Source organism: Thermobia domestica, chromosome 3 (assembly GCF_964235325.1).
Source record: "Thermobia domestica chromosome 3, izTheDome1.hap1.1, whole genome shotgun sequence".
Taxonomy (NCBI): Eukaryota; Metazoa; Arthropoda; class Insecta; order Zygentoma; family Lepismatidae; genus Thermobia; species Thermobia domestica.
Genome location: NC_137456.1, coordinates 252865389 through 252885535, shown reverse-complemented (window position 1 = coordinate 252885535; position 20147 = coordinate 252865389). Strand labels below are relative to the sequence as shown.

General features: G+C 34.2%; 1 protein-coding gene across 3 annotated transcripts in view; it reads right to left on the bottom strand.

The window, feature by feature from the left end:
* Window positions 1-20147, bottom strand: part of LOC145681019 (spondin-1) — a 541475-nt gene that overhangs the window by 55816 nt on the left and 465512 nt on the right. For 2 of the 3 annotated variants that reach the window (XM_081752306.1, XM_081752308.1), the window contains exons 9-11: window positions 16211-16388; window positions 14438-14663; window positions 5381-5579 (exon numbers count right to left, since the gene is read on the bottom strand). In XM_081752306.1, the coding sequence (XP_081608432.1) occupies window positions 5381-5579; window positions 14438-14663; window positions 16211-16388 (603 nt within the window). The remainder of the gene's footprint in view (window positions 1-5380; window positions 5580-14437; window positions 14664-16210; window positions 16389-20147) is intronic. The other variant, XM_081752307.1, reaches the window with a different exon arrangement.

Below are 20147 nucleotides of genomic sequence, written 5' to 3'. Positions count from 1 at the left end.
AAAAAAAAAAAAAAAAGATACTGTGAACATAGAGCATATTGGTCATATGGGTAGATTTACTCGGTTCACACGTAGTTGCTCGGTTCACACACACACACAGGTGGCGCTTGTGTTCAAGACGCTACAGTACAGGAATGTGGTCATTGTGCTGCGAGTGTTGAATAGGACTAAAACGTTGTACGTTATTCAAACCGCGAACAAAGCACACTATTCAGGTACGATCGTGCAATGGGCATGAAGCAGCACGATTCTATCAAGAGCGTTTTTCTGATCAACACGAACCATCATACAGGATGTTCTCAGCAATTTATCGACGCCTGTGTGAAACAGGGCGTACTACTTGGTCATGTAGATGCTGGTCGACTCCGTTGTGCACGAACACCTGTTATGGACGAATGTATGTTAGAAGACGTGTACAATGAGCCAAATGCGAATACGAGGGGACTTAGTCGTGAAATGTATGTTAGTCACATGACTGTGTGGTATGTATTACATGAAAATGCATTGTACCCATACCACCTGCAAAGGGTACAAGGACTGACAGAAGCGAACTTTCAACCACGTGAAGCACTTTACTAGTGGTTAATTCAACAGAACATTACCATCATGCTACTTCACTAATGAGGCCACGTTTGGCAGAGATGGTATAGTCAACACGCATAACACATATACGTGAGCAGAAGCACATTCCCATGGTACGGTTGTCACTCATCGTAAACACCAACTTGGGCTCAATGTATGGTGTGGTATTGTCCACGATAAACTGATCGGCTCATCACATGCTACCCTGAAGACTGAATGGAGCACATTATTTGATCTTCCTGCAGGATACACTGCCAAATTGCCGAAAAATGTACCCCTAACGATTCACTGCAGCATATGGTACACGCATGATGGGGTTCCAGTGCATTTCAGTGTGAATATCTACTGGTGGTTCAACAACAACTTCCCAAGACATTAGATCCGGTGTGGCAGTCTAGTGCATTGGCCTGTCTGGTTTTCGGACCTGAATCTACTGGATTTTTTCTGTGGGGACACATTAAAAGTGTGGCGTATGCTACTCCTGTTTACGATGTCAACGACTTGCAACAGTGTATACATAACGCTCATGCAACTGTTCGCCGAGACCCAAGTATCTTCGAACGTGTTTGCCAATCACGATACGGCATTGTCATGCATGTATTGCTGTTCATGGCAAATACTTTGAACATCTCCTGTTACGTGTCTTTCTGCACGTCGATCTACCGCTTCGAACTTACTGTTTCCACGCTTTCAGCCCTCGCTAACTCGGCCAATATGCTCAATATGATATATGTTTATAGAGCCTTTATATATATTTGGTTTAGGTGGAGGAAAGTCGGTTTTGTTCTGGCCACATTACTTAATGACGCTGGTACTGATGATCACATGGTTTAAGATGGCATCTATACAGGAAAAGGCACAGTGTGTGCTGTGGTTTGGAAAAAGTTCCAAGCATCGTATTGAAACGATCCCAGCAGAGATAAGTGTCAAGAGATATGAAAATTCACGGGTACGGGAAATAGGTTAGATTTCCCATGCAGTGGAACGCCAGAAGCAAGTGACGGTGCAATTTAGAGAGTATAGGAACTCATGAGATCTAATGAAATCCCCTAAACGAATATCCTTGGAACTACGGATTCTGAGGTCAACGTTACACAAGATTGTACGCAAGAAGGGCACAACTTGCAAGTTAAAATTTGTAGACCTAATAGACGAAAACTGAAAGTGAAATTTTGTGAATCAATGCTTATTCGTTTACATGGGTTAGGGATGTACAAGCGGAGTAGACCCAAAGTCAATGTGTGGTGCATAGTTTCAGTGATCCACATCATTGGTTATTTTATCTCTGAGTATCTACACTTGCTAGAAGTGTTCATTGTGGCACATATTGAGAGGTTAAGCATCATCAATGAAGTTCACGTGCAGTAAGATGGAGCTCCGCCACATTTTACCGTTGAGGTTCGGTTGGTTTTTAATGAATAATTTCGAAAGAAATGGAATGGTTGGAGAAAGACTTATTCCAGACTTATAACCTTGTATTTACTAGTTATAGGGACATGTAAAGATCAGGTACATACACAGAAATAAGCTAATCTGGACGACCTGAATGAAAATAAGTGGCGTGATTCTAAATAACAAGGACGATCTCGTCCATACGCAGTACTCAGTTTAATATATTAGAATATAAGTTTTTACCATTTGATCAAAACTTTTATGTGAGCTGGCAGAATTACTAATAATATAAAAGTATTAACGTAAATGGTGTCTAGAATTTTTTAAGTGCCACTAACAGCCTGACAACTTGTATTACGTCTCTTACGAGGTACTTACTACAAAAATGTTAGCTTCCCAATTCTGTTAGAGTGCTGGATTCTTCTGACGTTGCTGCGGAATCCCCGGGTCTCACACAGGTTTATCATAAAAAACTACAAATATTTTCCACGTGCAAAATAGCAACTCTGGTTAAATGTTCTTCCTTTCATATATAGCATATGTTATATTAGAGCAAAGTAATGTGATGATAATGATTTTGGTGTAGGAATAATTAATTGAAACTTTGATTTATATGGAAATTGTAAACAGGGCCTACCTTATAGTGAGATTGACGAAAGTATGAGATCACTTCAAAATTTTCTCATAACCACATGCCACGGAAAACAAGATATGCGCCCCTGGACTTTCTTTACGCATGGAATTTTGATTGCTTCCTCCTCTTCAAATTCTTTTGTTCCAATTATATCGTATCCATTTTGAAGATATATTCTATTAAAGTAATGTTGCATCGCGTAGTCATATTACCCAATAATATTTTAGCGAAAATAAACTATTGATATTCATAAGATATTCAGAAAATATATTCTTTCAAAATTTTCAAATATGTTAAAAAGCGCCAAAAATACAAGAATATTTGTTACTTCGCGTTAAGTTACTTATGAGCAAGTTTACGAGGAATCCACTTCCTCTCTTTGCTGGTTCATCCGAGTTCTAACAACGGCCGTTAGATGGAACTAGTGTCTAGACATGCTTTTCCTAAGCACTTATAAAACCATGCTAAAGTCTCAATTCCCTGTGCAAGTTGGAATCTTTGTAAAATTTATAGTAGTATCATTATAACAACTATTCTCACTAGTACTACTACTACTACTACTACTACTACTACTACTACTACTACTACTACTACTACTACTACTAATAATAATAATAATAATAATAATAAATTCGAGCTCTTCTCGCTGGTCTAGTGGCTAGAGACCGCGCCTTAGATGCACATGGTTCTAGCTTCGATTCCCGGTAGAAGAGCATTAAAATTTGAACGCATTACGATGGTTCCAATTACACTATAACCTGTAAGTCCCCGTCTGGCTAACATGTTCAGGTTCAATTCCCGGTGAAACCTTACGTGGGTCGAATACTGACCTAAACTGTGTGGGAAAGGCTCGTATAGTCTCACCACCAAATGGAACTATAAGCTTTAAACCAATAATAATAATAATAATAATAATAATAATAATAATAATAATAATAATAATAATAATAATAATAATAATAATAATAATAATAATAATAATAATATGAAGAAAGGAGAGTGATTTTCTAGTAGCTATTGCATTCAAGATAAGAAATTGAGCTGAACAAATGTATCAGGTAAGTTTAATTTATGTAAACCTCGAATGAATGAATAAATGATTTTTTTAAAGAATGTTTTATGGCTTATTTAAATCACTTTTTAGCATTCGAGAAAGGTGTAAAACTCACTACAACGTTTGTGAACGAATATTTACAAAATCCTTCACTAAAGTTTGCCGTAAATGAGACACTTCTTTTCTGTAAAAAAAAAAAAAAAAAAAAAAAAAAAAAAAAAAGTCATTTGCTAACTATTTTAGATAGATAACCAGTTGCATTAAAGCAAGTGCGTTTTTGGTGTTTTTCATGATTTAAATCAGTGGCTCTCAATTATGTCAGAGTTGTGGACCTTCTTTCTATTTTTAAGGCAAGGTATGGACTCCACACCTTTAAATTTTGGTATCTTACTAGTTGGGAGATACGTAGTTAAATTAACAAAAAATAAACAAATAAATTACAAACTTTTATTTATGTTATAAGCATATAACATAAAAACAAGTAGTCTATGGCAACATTTATATCTTTCACAGATTATGAGATGTATATAATGCCATACAATGCTACGAATCCTCTGAATTCGTTCCACGGACCCCTTGGGGTACAAGAACCGCCAATTGGGAATGATTTTCACTATTTTTTTAAAAAAGAAAAATGGTGGGCCAGCTTAGAGGACACCATAGTATATAGTGATTAGAGCGTTAGACTCATGTCTGCGTGGTCCCGGGTTCGATTCCCGGCCGTTGCTTCTCAATTTTCGGCGTCCATTCAGCGTCATGAGGAGAACTGGGAAGTCACGTGAATAAAACATGTGATGACCATTAGGTTATAGAAAGCACATGATACGCCTATTACAGATAGGAAGAGCGACACAGCGTGCTGACCACGTGTACAGCTGGTCCTAACAGATGATGTTGAAGTGGCTCAGACCCACAAAAAAGTGTTCTTACGCCAAGTGATTTAATATTGCTTTGATTAGTCGATTTCAATCTTCTACGTTCAAAAATAAGCCCGCCAAAAATATATATATACCGACAATGACCCATATTTCCCTATATAGAAGTAAATTTTTCAAAAAATCCCTGAGACGTCCCTAATTACCCTAGAATAATAATTCGACCGCCATTCTCTTCAGAATAGAACGGCCTTTCAGACGGTATGACTCACGTGGTCTTATCTTGTATGTGAGGCGGGAAAATGACGAGAAACGGGATTTTGGGGGTAAAAAATCCCTATTTTTACCCCTTTTCCCCTCTGATTCCCCCCCCCCTGTTTTGGCACTGACATCGGAACAAAAAATCTGGTAAATACTACTCGGTGGACTGAATGTTTGTGCAAAATTTCAATCTTCTACGTAGAAAAATAAGCCCGCCAAAAAATATTGAACATAGGCTTAGAAAATGAGAAAATAAATTTTTGACTTATGACGTCATCACCTCCTATGTCTGGACGCAGGACGGTCTGAAACCATACGTAATGTCTTCTACAAGGCCTCTGGACTTGGAAAACAAAACAAAACAAAAAAAACGGACGAAAAAGCTCAAATAGAAGAGAAATAACGCAATGTACCATGAAAAGTGCATATGGTACAAATTGTACCATAGGATCCCCAAAGGGTTAATATTCCTTCCCAAAGCCGCCCCGAATTGAGACAGACAAAATCGTTTACTAGCGGCCTTACTTTATAATTTGAACTTTAAGATGTAAATTGTGAAAAGACATGTATTTTGAGGATTACCTTTAGCATCTGCCATATCCAGCTCACAAGTAGGCAATTCTGCTTCACACTCCATTTCTTGCATTGTGGTGACGTCACAATCAGCTCTCCAGGACTCTGGAACTGTGTACAGTCGCGTACGCACTTTCCTTCCTTTACCACATGTCGACGTACACGGACTCCAGTCACTCCATTCGGTAACTGCACACCGTGGGTCTACCTTCACAATATAAAATAGTTATTTCGTTACAGAGCTAGACAAAATACTTCTGAAATCAATGAATTACTTACTTCAATATATATTAGAGTTCCATCCGATATGATTTAGAAATTATCTAAGGTGGTATAATTTATGGTAGTATTATCAGTATTTCAAATACTATAATTTATACAACCTTTTCAAAGTTAAATTTCAAATTTAGCTTCAACACATATAATATGCAGTTGGGATGATACGGCCAGTATAGTGTAGTCTAAAAACTAGACGGCAAGATTTCGATCCCCGATGGGGACGAGATTTAATTCATGATTCAAGAGTTCAAGAGCTTAGAGGTTCACCTAGGCTCAAAGATTTAGTGGTTAGAGGAGGTTACATAAGGAGATGTACGCAAGCGGAGCATGGCGCTGTGTACGTCACTTTCTGTGCATAGCGAAGTAATGAAAGTGTGAAGGCTTACCGAATAGAGGATAGTAGTGTCATGGTGTTCAGTAAAGTGCGTTGTCAGTTTTAAAAGGTTGGGAACCACTGTTTTAAACTATAGGTCCGCGTCTCATATAGCCTGGGTGCTGAGAGGGACGCTAAAATCTAATCCAACTAACATATTAATCATTTTTATCTATATAGTTCAAGGGAACACATTGGCCACTTTGTACTGAAATGTGAACAACAGTAATAAAATAATATAAGAATAGAATAGCAACAAATAAGTATCAAATAAATACTAAAAACTTTAACATACAAAGATTCACAACCTAATTTAGCACCCTGCGGATCGGCAATTCTCTAAGGGGTAAAACTATCTATGGTGGGTGGAAGTCTGTTGATTCAATAGAAAAAAAGCCTATATATGAACGACCGCCGGATCAATGTAGGTCTAAGTTTTAGGACATAGAATAGACTTATATATTACGTGTAGTGTACTCGGAAATTACATGTAGAAATAAGAAATTGATACCGTGGAGAGTGTTCACTTTAGTTGTGGAGTCTGGTACGATCGTAGCTCCCACTAAATGGATTTTGTTGTGGACAAACACCACGTGCGTGGGTTTTTTCGGGTTTCTCCTGTTTCCTTTTATTTCCCTTATTCCATCTTTTTTTTTTTTTCATTATCATATTATCATCAGTATCTCCCATAGACTCGGAGCATAATCCTTAGACGTAATAGCCACCCCCGCAAAAAAAAAAAAAAATCTAAGATGAATTTATTTACTATTTTATGAAGGCGAAGCTTTCTTTTTAGATACTATATAGCGACATGTTCCCTATTTTTTATATTTATTTACAACTTAGTACATTTTTCTAATATAAAAATCAATATATATCCATACATTTTTCTACCTTCCTAAGTAAAAATGTGTATTTCTATATTTTGCATTATATTACAGATGCCTGAATTTATGTTTGGTGTCGCTAGGAACACAATTTCTCAGAACAGATATTATCATTATGTAACATATGCCTGAATGTTTTCATAGCATTTATATTAAACAGAATGTTTATATTGTATAATGAATCCTGTGGGGAAAAATCGTTTAATCTATTGTGAACAAAGAACTTTTGACTCCTTTGGCATATTTGAAATGAAAGAAATGGACAAAAAAAAAAAAATCAGAATTTCAATAGAATCGTATAAGTCTGCACAGATCATATTTGATGCAAATGAATGAACGAAATAGAGACACAGCGTTTGGAAAATGAAGGAAAAACGAAATACAAAACTCCATATTGTTTTGGAAATAAATCCTACTAACGTCAATTACCCACTTCGCTGGGTTAAAGTAAGAAACATTAGTAATATGTTCTGTTATCAGCCAATTCTTACTATTACTGAAGCGCTCTCTGATATAGGTCTTTTTCGATGCTTTTTATATATCTCTCCTCCCCAAAGTTGCGGGCTGAATTTGGATTTAAACGACATCGGAAGTGACACTTCCATCTCAGTGACTCCGAAAACTATGAATTCGGCACTAATATCGGTCATTTTCGACCATTTCTATCTATTTCGCTCCCTCCCTCAAGTTCAACCGTCAAACTGATACAAATCCAGGTACGAATCTGATCTATGTTGAAAATTTGATTGAGATCGGTTGGGTGGTGCAAAAGTTGTCATACTTTCATTTTTATATACAGGGTGGTAGGTAACTCCACCGTCAAACTTTGGGAGGTGATTCCTTATATGAAATGAAAGAAAAAAGTTCTTATAAACACGGGTCGAAAACCATCTCATTTCAGAGTTATGAACCGCCGAAAATTCGAAAAATCATGTTTCGAAACGACCTGCCTTAGAAACTATAGGACCTATAACAAGCGGTTTAAGGAATTACACAGGAACTAGTATGCGAACTATCTAAATATCCATGTTTTACCATCCTCCGTTATCGGCGAAACGAACGCGTTATTAGTACTTAAAGGAGTATCCCTATACCTCAATTTCCTTTTAACAGTTCGTTTCGCCGATAACGGAGGATGGTATAACATGGATATTTAGATAGTTCACATACTAGTTCCCTTGTAATTCCTTAAACCACTTGGGATCGGTCCTGTAGTTTCTAAGGCAGAGCGTTTCGAAACGAGAATTTTCGAATTGTCGGCGGTTCATAATTCTGAAATGAGACGTTTTTCGTCCCATGTGTCATATAATAAATAAATTATCACTTAATAATGCATAAAGTTTTTTTATTAACATAAAACAAAATAAACAATTAAAATAATATTTTTCAGTGCAAACAGTCAAAACATCCAAAAATAAAAATAACCTAAAGCCAAGGTTGTGTAAACTGAAAAATAAACTTTCCCATAACAAGCTATAGCGTAACACCTAGCTAACCTCGGTATATGCATCTGTAATCTCACAATTGTTTGCAAAAAAAATTAAAAACAAAATATCTGGTAAACAAATACACGGATTTTCCAAAACTAAACAAAAAAACAAAAATAACCTTTATATTTGTATACATAACAATAGTATTTATCAAAAAACTATTATTTAACTGGTCTAAAATTCAAAAATATAGTAACAACTAATTATAACAAACAAAAACATTTACAAGTATAAAAAATTAAATTTTATAAACCAAAAATCATTCTTTTGAAATCATTCATTCAAAATCCACCATTTCGAATTCATTTCGTTCCATTGAAAGCTTCAATATAAAGTCTCTAAGTAGCTGTCGTCAGGACATTAAGTATAAACTCAAAAAAAAGTATAACTAAAATATGGTATAAATGACAAGTCAAAATTATCTATTAGCAATTTACATGTTTTTGTAGTCATTGTATGCTTCTTTTTTTAGTACCGTAATATATTTGTGCATTTAACTTATGTGTAATTGTTTCTTTTATTCTAAATATTAATTAATTACATTATGCATTCTTCTTATTATTTTTATTCAATCTCTTTTATTTTATTAACTATCTGTCACATCTAAATGAAATGTCATAAATCATTTGGGTAATGGTCTAAATGTTACAGGCAATACACTATAACTATAATACCACTATACTCCCCGTTCCATTATTGTAATATACTAATACACTTTACCCATTACACCGTTAAAAATTAATTTTCTATTTTTTTTAATATATGTTATGGCTCCCCGTGTCATATAATAAATAAATTATCACTTAATAATGCATAAAGTTTTTTTATTAACATAAAACAAAATAAACAATTAAAATATTATTTTTCAGTGCAAACAGTCAAAACATCCAAAAATAAAAATAACCTAAAGCCAAGGTTGTGTAAACTGAAAAATAAACTTTCCCATAACAAGCTATAGCGTAACACCTAGCTAACCTCGGTATATGCATCTGTAATCTCACAATTGTTTGCAAAAAAAATTAAAAACAAAATATCTGGTAAACAAATACACGGATTTTCCAAAACTAAACAAAAAAACAAAAATAACCTTTATATTTGTATACATAACAATAGTATTTATCAAAAAACTATTATTTAACTGGTCTAAAATTCAAAAATATAGTAACAACTAATTATAACAAACAAAAACATTTACAAGTATAAAAAATTAAATTTTATAAACCAAAAATCATTCTTTTGAAATCATTCATTCAAAATCCACCATTTCGAATTCAATTCGTTCCATTGAAAGCTTCAATATAAAGTCTCTAAGTAGCTGTCGTCAGGACATTAAGTATAAACTCAAAAAAAAAGTATAACTAAAATATGGTATAAATGACAAGTCAAAATTATCTATTAGCAATTTACATGTTTTTGTAGTCATTGTATGCTTCTTTTTTTAGTACCGTAATATATTTGTGCATTTAACTTATGTGTAATTGTTTCTTTTATTCTAAATATTAATTAATTACATTATGCATTCTTCTTATTATGTTTATTCAATCTCTTTTATTTTATTAACTATCTGTCACATCTAAATGAAATGTCATAAATCATTTGGGTAATGGTCTCCATGTGACAGGCAATACACTATAACTATAATACCACTATACTCCCCGTTCTATTATTGTAATATACTAATACACTTTACCCATTACACCGTTAAAAATTAATTTTCTATTTTTTTTAAATATATGTTACATGTTTATTAGAACTTTTTTCTTTCATTTCATATAAGGAATCATCTCCCAAAGTTTGTCGGTCGAGTTACCTACCACCCTGTATATATATATACAGGGTGGTAGGTAACTCGACCGACAAACTTTGGGAGATGATTCCTTATATGAAATGAAAGAAAAAAGTTCTAATAAACATGTAACATATATTTAAAAAAAATAGAAAATTAATTTTTAACGGTGTAATGGGTAAAGTGTATTAGTATATTACAATAATAGAACGGGGAGTATAGTGGTATTATAGTTATAGTGTATTGCCTGTCACATGGAGACCATTACCCAAATGATTTATGACATTTCATTTAGATGTGACAGATAGTTAATAATTCCTATAAGGATTCCTAATTCAAACACATTTATTTCTTGCTGAAATGTGAATGAAAATAAATAAATAAATATATATATATATATATATATATATATATATATATATATATATATATATATATATATATATTTTCATTCACATTTCAGCAAGAAATAAATGTGTTTGAATTAGGAATCCTTATAGCATAACTGAGAATCACAATGTGTTTATTTTAGTGCCTTGAATTGAAAACAAAATGAATGATAAAGCAAAATTGCACTCTTTAGTACTTAATATGAAAATAATATGAAAAGAGGAACAATCAAAATATATATATATTTTTTAAAAAAAAGAACAAAGTTGTTTATTGTAAAAAGACGATATTCAATTTAATAATAGAGAGACTTGATTTTATCATTTTGTTTGAAGATGAAGTAGGAACGTGTAAAGAGACAATGCAAACACCAAAATCTAAAAACAATGACAAGAAGAAAGATTTGAAAAGGGAGAGGAGGAATTTCTAAAAGAGCTTCTTCTGACAGTTAAATCGATATCTGAACGAAGCGGACGGTTGGGAAAGCGAAAGGGGATTACCAAGAGATGTGATTTTAAGTGAGAAGGAAAGGTGAAATTAATTCTTTAGATAATTTTCCCTTATAGTCTTTAGCCAATTATAGTGAAACAGCTCCACCTATTTCCTGATAAAGGGGAAGAGAATTACGGAAGGTAATAAAGAATAAAACCAGAAACAGAAAACTTAGGAAAATGAAAGCTTAGGTTTATTCATTAGAACATTATTTTAAAGATTATCATGAAGCAGATAACAAATTCTCAAATCTTTAAGATCTATTTTATGAAAAGATACACGAATACTAATTGACAATACAGACTGCAGCATTAATAAAGTCAAAAAATTATCTTCGAGGTCATTCGCATTTATTTTATTTATTTATTTTCTTCCTTTCTTTTTCATTCTTTATTTTTCCTTCCTCTCTCTCTCTTTTTCTTTCTTTATACTTTTTGATCTCAGTATTTGTTGCCAAATCTAAAACTATTCTTTTCGCTTGGTATATTGTATTTTACGTCTTCACACATACACACAAAAAAGCTGAACCAACGGCTTCTTCAGCCCACAACAGGAATTGTGAGACCTTTAATGTACTATATAATGTTTAATAAAAATAATAACGATAATGTACTCACCTATTTTGAAGTGTCAAGTAATTATATTGATGAATGTGAAAGCGATGTTGGTAAGTGCTTAGCAGAAGGGATCCAGAAGTACGTAAAAATACAAATTTACAGGAAAAATGGAAGATTCAAGTACTTAGACCTAACCTAAACTGAACTAAACTAAACTAACTTAAACTAACCTAATATTAATAAGGTAAATTCTATTATTATTTTTTTCGAAAATTATGCTGAACCCGTACACTCACATAATCTAACAAACTAACCTAAACTAACCTAATGTGAACAGAAACTACCGAAATTATTAGAAAATATTTTTTAGAAAAAAATTGCTGGACCCCTTCTGCTAAACATTGTCCGCGATATTTAGTCCTTTCCACTTACATGCTTCACCATAGCAAAATTAACACCATGAAAGGACTTCCTTGCATTTTTATATAACAAAATCATGCAAATTAATATCCTGCTACGTCTTATATTCAATACTCATTAAATATAGGTTAATTTCGATATTGTACTACTGTTTCTTAATTTATTTTTAAACAACGAAATTTTAGAAAATGAATGTTCACGTCAATAACAATCAGTAACAGAAAAATATGATGCATAAAACAGAGTTAACAATCTCATAAATGAGAGTAATGCAGAACTTATCAACCATATATTAAACAGGAGTTTGAAAAACGACAATCGATAAAACTAAAATAAGACTTTTAACGCAATTTTGAATTGTTTCTTTACAGTATTTTCGTAAGATACTTTGCATCAAGTAATATTGGGCTATTAATCCATGTCGAACACTGAAATTTTGTTTAGTGTCTCTGGTAAATAAAAGTAATAAGAGAACAGGGCTTCTGATAAACCTAATTCTCCATTACCTTAAAACGCCACGCATATACGTAAATTCAATGAACAAGTTTATGCATTTTATGTCTAATACAAGTGAGTTTCGTTTCACTGTGTAAAACTACGGAAGACTCTCAAACTATAGCAATTGAATATTTAAACTTCAAGTAGTAGACCTGTAATGTTTGCAATAAATTAATAAGATAGAACGTCTTCCTCGGACGCTGAATGCATATCGAAAAGCAATTCCACGCTACGCCTTACTGTTTTTGTCCTAGTTGAAAAAGGTTGAAACAAGAAATCGTTAACTTTGACCACTTCCGGCTTGAATAGATGGTTAAGGAAAGAGAGAGAATCTATCCTTGGAAAGCTGAATTGATTACAAAAAACTGCATTTCGATACATTTTACCGTTTTTGTCCTACGGAAATCAGTATTGATAAACTTGAACCATTTCTTGTTTTGGTAGTGTGTTGTGCGTTGTAACGACATTTTCTCTTGACATCCTGAATCGGTTGCAGAAAACAGCTTTTAGCTACCTATTACCATTTTTGTTCTGTTTAAGTTTGTTTTGTTTAAGTTTAGAAACCGGAAATGGTTAATTTGAACCACTTCCAGTTCCAGCAGAGAGTTAATGGAGAACCTATTCTTGGAAAGCTGAATCAATTGCAAGAAATCGCACCTTGAAATTTCTTGCTGTTTTTGTTATGTGGGAATAAGTATTGAAACCGAAATTGGTAATAAATTTCAACCATTTCCGGTTTTGGTAGAGTGTTTCGGGTTGTAATGGAATGTTCTCTTGAGAGCCTGAGTCGTTTGCTGAAAATTGCTTATCACTATCTATCTAATACCAGTTCGTTCTATTTGAATTGAATCACTTCTGGTTTGAATAGAGGAGAAGGCGAAACTTATTCTTGGAAAGCTGAATCAATTACAAAAAAAAAAAAAATCTCGATATCTCTTAACCATGTTTGCTCTATGAAAATTAGTATTGAAAAACCGGAAGTAGTAGCAAATTTCAGCCACTTCTAGTTTTGTTAGAGTGTTCGGGACAGTCATGATACGTTACCTTGAGACGTTAAAGCCGCTCCTCGCTATTTGTTACTGTTTTCGTTCTATGGCGATAAACGTTAAAACCGGAAGTGGCTACTTTCAACCACTTCCTGTTTAAATAGAGGGTTAATAGAGAAGATTGAATCTATTTTTGAGATACTGTATCGCTTCAGAAAGCCAATCTCGATATTTTTTACTGTTTTTGTTATGGGAAATCAGTATTGAAACCGAAGGTAATATTAAACTTGAACTACTTCTGGTTTTGGTAGAATATTAAGAATAGTCCTGATACATTACCTTGGGACGCTAAATCGTTTGCAGGAAACAGCTTCTCGCTAATCTGTTCCCGTTTTTGTTTTATGACGATAAACGTTGAAATCGGAAATGATTAATTTGAACAATTTCAGGCTTGAATACCGAGTTAATGAAAAAGATGGAATTTATCCTTAGGATGTTAAATCGATTCCAAATATTGCATCTCTATATTTCTTGCTATTTTATTACTATTTTTTGTTCCTATGTTGTCCACCAAAAATTTACTTGATCGGGGATCGGACCGGGCACTCTACCACTGATACACCGTGCCTCTATATGCATCAAAAAATGTTTTAAAAGTATCTTAAATACATGACATAATAAACACAAAAGGTAAAAAACAAATAAATATTTATCTGTACTGATTGTGTTAGTATTAAACAAATTGCGTAACATATCAAAATGTGTCTTAATATTTGTTTAGTTAAGCTCATGAGAACATTCGTGTGTCGAATTCCTTTTGTAATTTCGATACATACGTAAAATACTATTAATTTTTCAGAGTTAATTTAAAGTTACATATACATTCAGTCATGAGTATGTATTCTTACCTCTTCTGGATCTTCTTCGCAATTTCCTTGAGAACCAAAACAGATTTTCCTTTCAACTAGTTGGAGACGACATTTCTTCCGCCCTAGCTTATGTTTATACCTACGAGTTCTAGTCTGAGTCCCTGGGCCACATGTTGTAGAGCAGGAAGACCACGATCCCCAATTCGTTACTGCGCACACGGGATCATCTCGCCGGTCATCTCCATACCCACTGTACAAATATGAACTGAAATAGATTTATTTGTTTCTTTATTGAACACGACATGTTATGCTCAATTTTTGTGCTCATCATACTACGTACCAATGATTTCAGCACAAACATTAACAGCTAACTGAGATTACCAAAATTAAGCTCTTCAAATTTATTGTTATCCTATTTTGTATAAGTAATACGGTACTTCCCTTGATTACCTAGAAACATAACCTTTTGTCAGAGTAATTCTCTTGTACGAAGTTGAGATCCATAAATCTATGTGGTTAGCATATCGTCTTCGGTTCGAGAGCTCCGAGTTCGATTTCCGGTGGGTGCTCATATGGTCCAGATCCCAAGTTAGGCTGTAGGTCCATGTCTCATAGTCTCAGTGTTAAACGAGATGCAAATCTCCTAACTAACCAAAGAATCTTGTACGAGATTGTTAGCTATCAATTTTTCAAGTTGTAGAAATACAGGGTTACAAAAATGTATCACAATATGTTGAGAACAAATTCCTCATATCAAAATAAGAAAAAAGAAGTTCATATGGACCTGTGCTCAAAAGGGGATAGTTTCGGAGTTCTAGGGTGCCGATAACGTGAAACAAGTGAATTTTAGGAGTTCATACCTCCTCTACTATGGGACCTATCGTAGTCGAGTCAAGATATCACTAAGGAACTGGTATGTGAACTATCTAAATATCCATATTTAAGAATGATTCAGTACTTGCACACCAATTTTTTAGAGAGGTAGGTGGAGAGTGATCAAGTACTTCCAAACAGCTTCTCTAAAAATTATTGTACAAGTACCGGAGGTTCTGAAAAATGGATATTTGGATAGTTCACACATTAGTTCCTCAGTGATGTCTTGACCCGACTACGATCGGTCCTATAATAGTAGAACTACGAACCTTTAAATTTATTTATTTATTTATTTACTTTTTACCTTTTCTGTATCCTATAACAACGAAACTATGCACTTGCGACCACAAGTCCATATGAACTTTTTTTCTTATTTTGATGTGAGGTAACAAATATGGTAACAAATTTTTGAGTTGAGTTGAGTTGATTTTGAGTTCAACATCCCATTCAGCAGCGAGGCTATATGAGACATGGACCTACTGAGTGACGTGGAATCCGAATCACATGATCTCTCGCCGGGAATCAAACCCAGGTCTCCCACGCCAAAGGCGCGTACGCTAGCCGTTTAGCCACGAAGGAGTTCACAGATTTTTGTAACACCCTGTATACCTAACACGCTGAGCAATGGAACATTGTAACGCGGTAGTATCTTCAATGAAGTTTCGAAGTATTATCAAATTTATTTTAATTTTTTTTTTTTTTTTTTTTGGTCAGTTTATGCATACTGATGGTGGTCAAGCGTATTTACTGCAACGTCAAGCACCAGTAAATACGGTAATCAGTTAGCAATTAACAATGTCTGTAGTTTTTAGAAAACACTCTGTAGTCATAGAAGACAAATCAAACAAAATGTAATACAATATATTAACATACAAGAAATTAGGAGAAACATACTTTTAAATTTAAATTACTTTGTATATCCTACATAATACAACTTACTCGCAATTGGGATGCCTTCCTACACAAGTTTCCTTTGAAATGAGGTTTCTATCACAACGACGCATTTCTGATCTCGGTGGATCAACGTACAGTCTTTGTCTTACTCGAACGCCCTTGCCACAGGAAACACTGCAGTCGCCCCAAGGCAACCACTCCGTCACAGCACAATCTGAATATTCTGCGAAAAAGGATAATATAATTCTATTCGTCAATACTATGAAGTTACTGGAAGACAACAATATCTACATTTTATTCTACATATAAGGAAGATTTTATTTATCTTCTTTTAATAATGCATAACATGTAATATACGATGGTCGTCCAGAAAATAAAGAACGTTTTGACATGATTAAATAAAAGCAAATGATATCAGCACAAAACTTTATTTATAAAGCCATAGGACCTTACTCTACTTTTCTGTGTAATCGTCATAGTTGTTAAGATACTTTGTTATACAACCAGTTTTTCAATGCCGGTGTTATACTCATCTGCCTCCAAAGATTTCGAGTCAGGCTGTCACTGTTTGCTCGAATTCCTTATCGTTTGTGAACTGTCTTCCACCCAAAAAGATTCGTGTAAAGTAAAAGTAAAACGTCGGATTTCCTGAATTCTTACTTTGACTTTTTCCTTCAGTTCTTCCGCAACAAATGGCCTTCCACTCTGATCTTCATCATGCACGCTGGTCCTTCTTAATTAAACATAATGCATCATTTCCTTACTGATGACTCGTTCATTGCACTATCATCATAAACTTTCTTTATTTGTTTATAAATCTCAATTGGTTTAACTTTTTGCGTGTTCAGAAAACGAATGACATTCCGTACTTCATATTTGGCGGGATTTTTGATCGGCGCCGCCATTTTGATTCGCCGCTAAAACAAGTAGCGTGACCACACAGTACTGAGACTCGGCTCACACTGAGATGATGGAAGGAGCTTACTGAAGCGCACGCGATCGAAGTGGTGGGAGGTCGACGCCGCGCGCGATATGCAATCATTCTTTACTTTTTCGACGGCCCTTGTATTTACATACAATATAGTGTTGTTAGCATAGTTCAAGGGAGCACAGTGGCTCAGTGGTAGAGCTCTTACGTCTTGTGTAGGTCCCTGCTTCCATCTCCGGCCAAGTAAGTTTGTGGTGAACAACATCATGTCTGTGGATTTTCTCTGGGTTCTCCCATTTCCTCCTACTTTCTCATTCCACCAATTCTTTCATCGTAATTCACTTGCCTTAATAATCCATCTTTCTTAACCTGAGGGATATAATCGTGGGATGTTAAACTGAAAGAAGTTAACGTAGTTTGAAAATTTAATGAAAAAATTAGCAGTTTAAGATTAAAAATAAAAAAGTAAAGGAAAAATAATTGATTAAATTAAAATCTAATTTCAGATAAAATAGTAAAGTTTCATTAATATTATGCAATTAAATTGTCTTTACGTAAAATTTAATGTTTTTTATGTAAAATTTAATGGATAAAATTAAGTGTATGAGAAAATTAATCCGTAATTATTAAAAGTTGATTTTTCAGTCAAAACTGGAAATTATTAAAAATTTAACAAATGTCATCATATGGAGAAAAAGACTAAATTATGTACTTTTCATATATATCTTTTGTGTATCTGTTAGTTTCACAGTGATACTCATGCTGTATGTACTATTTTGTGGTATGACAAATCATAAATTCTCACTATAATACTTCCTAATATTTCATGCATCCTGGCACAATAGAAAGCTTCCAAAGTCTGATCACACCTTATGACAGAAGTAATGCAGATAAAACATTCATCAAAAGTCACTCTTTTTCACATTTTAGAGATATATGTGTTGAAATTATTATTCCTTGCTCCTTCTGACGGCGGCCTAATTGGCACTTGAAACAAGCGCCCTTTACTACGTTCATAGAGTATGATGTTTGCTTACTACGGACCATGCAAGCGTATCTTAAACCAATTTTTGGTGACTATTTTGGAAATGATTCTATATATTGACACTTGTTTACCACCAAAGTTGTTCCTTTTTTTCAAGATGTATCAAACGAGATATCATTTGACCCAATTTTGTAGTTGGTCCCAAGAGCACTTCGATAGGAGACTTGGAGAAACTTCCTTTTCATAGACTTTTATTAGCTTCTCTGCGCTTTTCAGCTTTCGTCATTATCATTTTGCTCCCTTAAGCATACTTGAAGGGAAATTGCTTTGTAACACTCAACTTTATTCACCCTGTACATCTCTCTCTATATATAAAGAAAGTTCTGAGAGAGTTAGTGCCTAATCAACGCCTACGCCAAACTGCTTAAACAAAGACACTTGAAAGTTTAGCAGTGCACAGGATTTGTGATGTAAGGTGCCACTGAAATAGGATTTTCCTGAAATTCAGCGAGGAAGGGGGAGAAATAAAAGATATCAATTATTGTAGTAAAACATCCATATATCCGAATCTTTGGAAGGTAGAAACATGAAATCTGGAACATGAACTTCATTACCACTTAAAATCATTAAACATATGCTTTAGTATCTATACATTGTTCAGCGTAAGCTCTAAACTCCGATAAACAAAATATTTTTATCCTTCCGCTTGATACAAATACGATTGGCTACTGATGTATCATTCCCACTCCCCACGGGGAGGAGCAATTTATACACGTGCATTTTGACAATCCTGTCTCGTGTTGTCCAGATACTTACAGCAGCAGCGGAAAAGAAAGAAAAAAACTCGAAAGATTAAAAAAAAGTATTTGAATTTCGCTGGTACACAATTGTTGCTTAGTGAGTAAAGGTTTGCCTTGTTCGTGTTTCACCACAATATTCGCGGAACCGGGATTTATGCCAGCCATCTTTCAGACTTTAAAAACAGAACACCCGTCCACAGTTGAGTTGGCGCCATAATTACTGCTCATGCTTAGTGTTTATTTCTATTGTTTCATTAGCCACACTCGATTGCAGTATCATTAGATAATCCGTATTATATTTTTGTCATTTATAATAATGTAGCAGTTTGATATGGAACTTCATAGTAAAAGTAATAATCCAATCACATGAACTATTTTGCAGAGGAGTACAAGCGTCGGTAGGACAGCAGCAAATCAGGGAGATTTAGTTTCACTGGCTTTGTTTATGGCAGTTTAGAGCTTACTCCGAACAATGTTTAGTATTTCCCCTAGAAGGGACGAAAAACGGCGAGAACAGAAAGGATGGGAGTAAAACATATATATGGATGTTTTGTGCGCTTGTGGTTATGGATTTGATTTCCGATGAGGTTAAATATTATACTACAATACTATTAGAAATATTTGAATGTAGACGTTAATGGTTAGTCGAATAGAAATAGGCCATAGGTATTAGTTCTTTTGATTTACATGCTACGAGACGTGTGTTCTGCACAAGAGTGACATAGTTGCAATTCATCTTAGCTCAGAAGGCATGGTTGGTCAAGTCTGGCCTCCGAGTGTATGTTTGGAAGAAACACTGAACTTTGTGAATTCCTGTGCTCCTTTTTCAAATTCATTATCACTATCGTGTATTCTTGTCTGCACAAATACAATTAATGCGTTTTGTACACAAACTGAAACAGAATGAATGTGGAACATTTTGGGACTGCCCATAAAAAAGGTAAACACTAACATAGAATATAATATTTACGTACATTGTGTGTTTAATAAATATTTATCGTAAATTATTAAAATTTTGCAATATTTAAAAGTAATATGGTGAAAGATTTTAATTGAGTCTTTATCTAAACCTTTAAAAACTCCCTCTTAAATGGGTAGATCAGATAGTTCAAAGAAATTAGAAATGAAAGTTATTCATAACATATTAAAAGGGTGAATCACGAATCCATATATAGTGCGAGTGGTCTTGAGTTCAATTCCCTTGTGGGACACATATTTTCCTATGATGATTCATCATCATGGGGGCATAAGGAGCTACTTAAAGGTAAG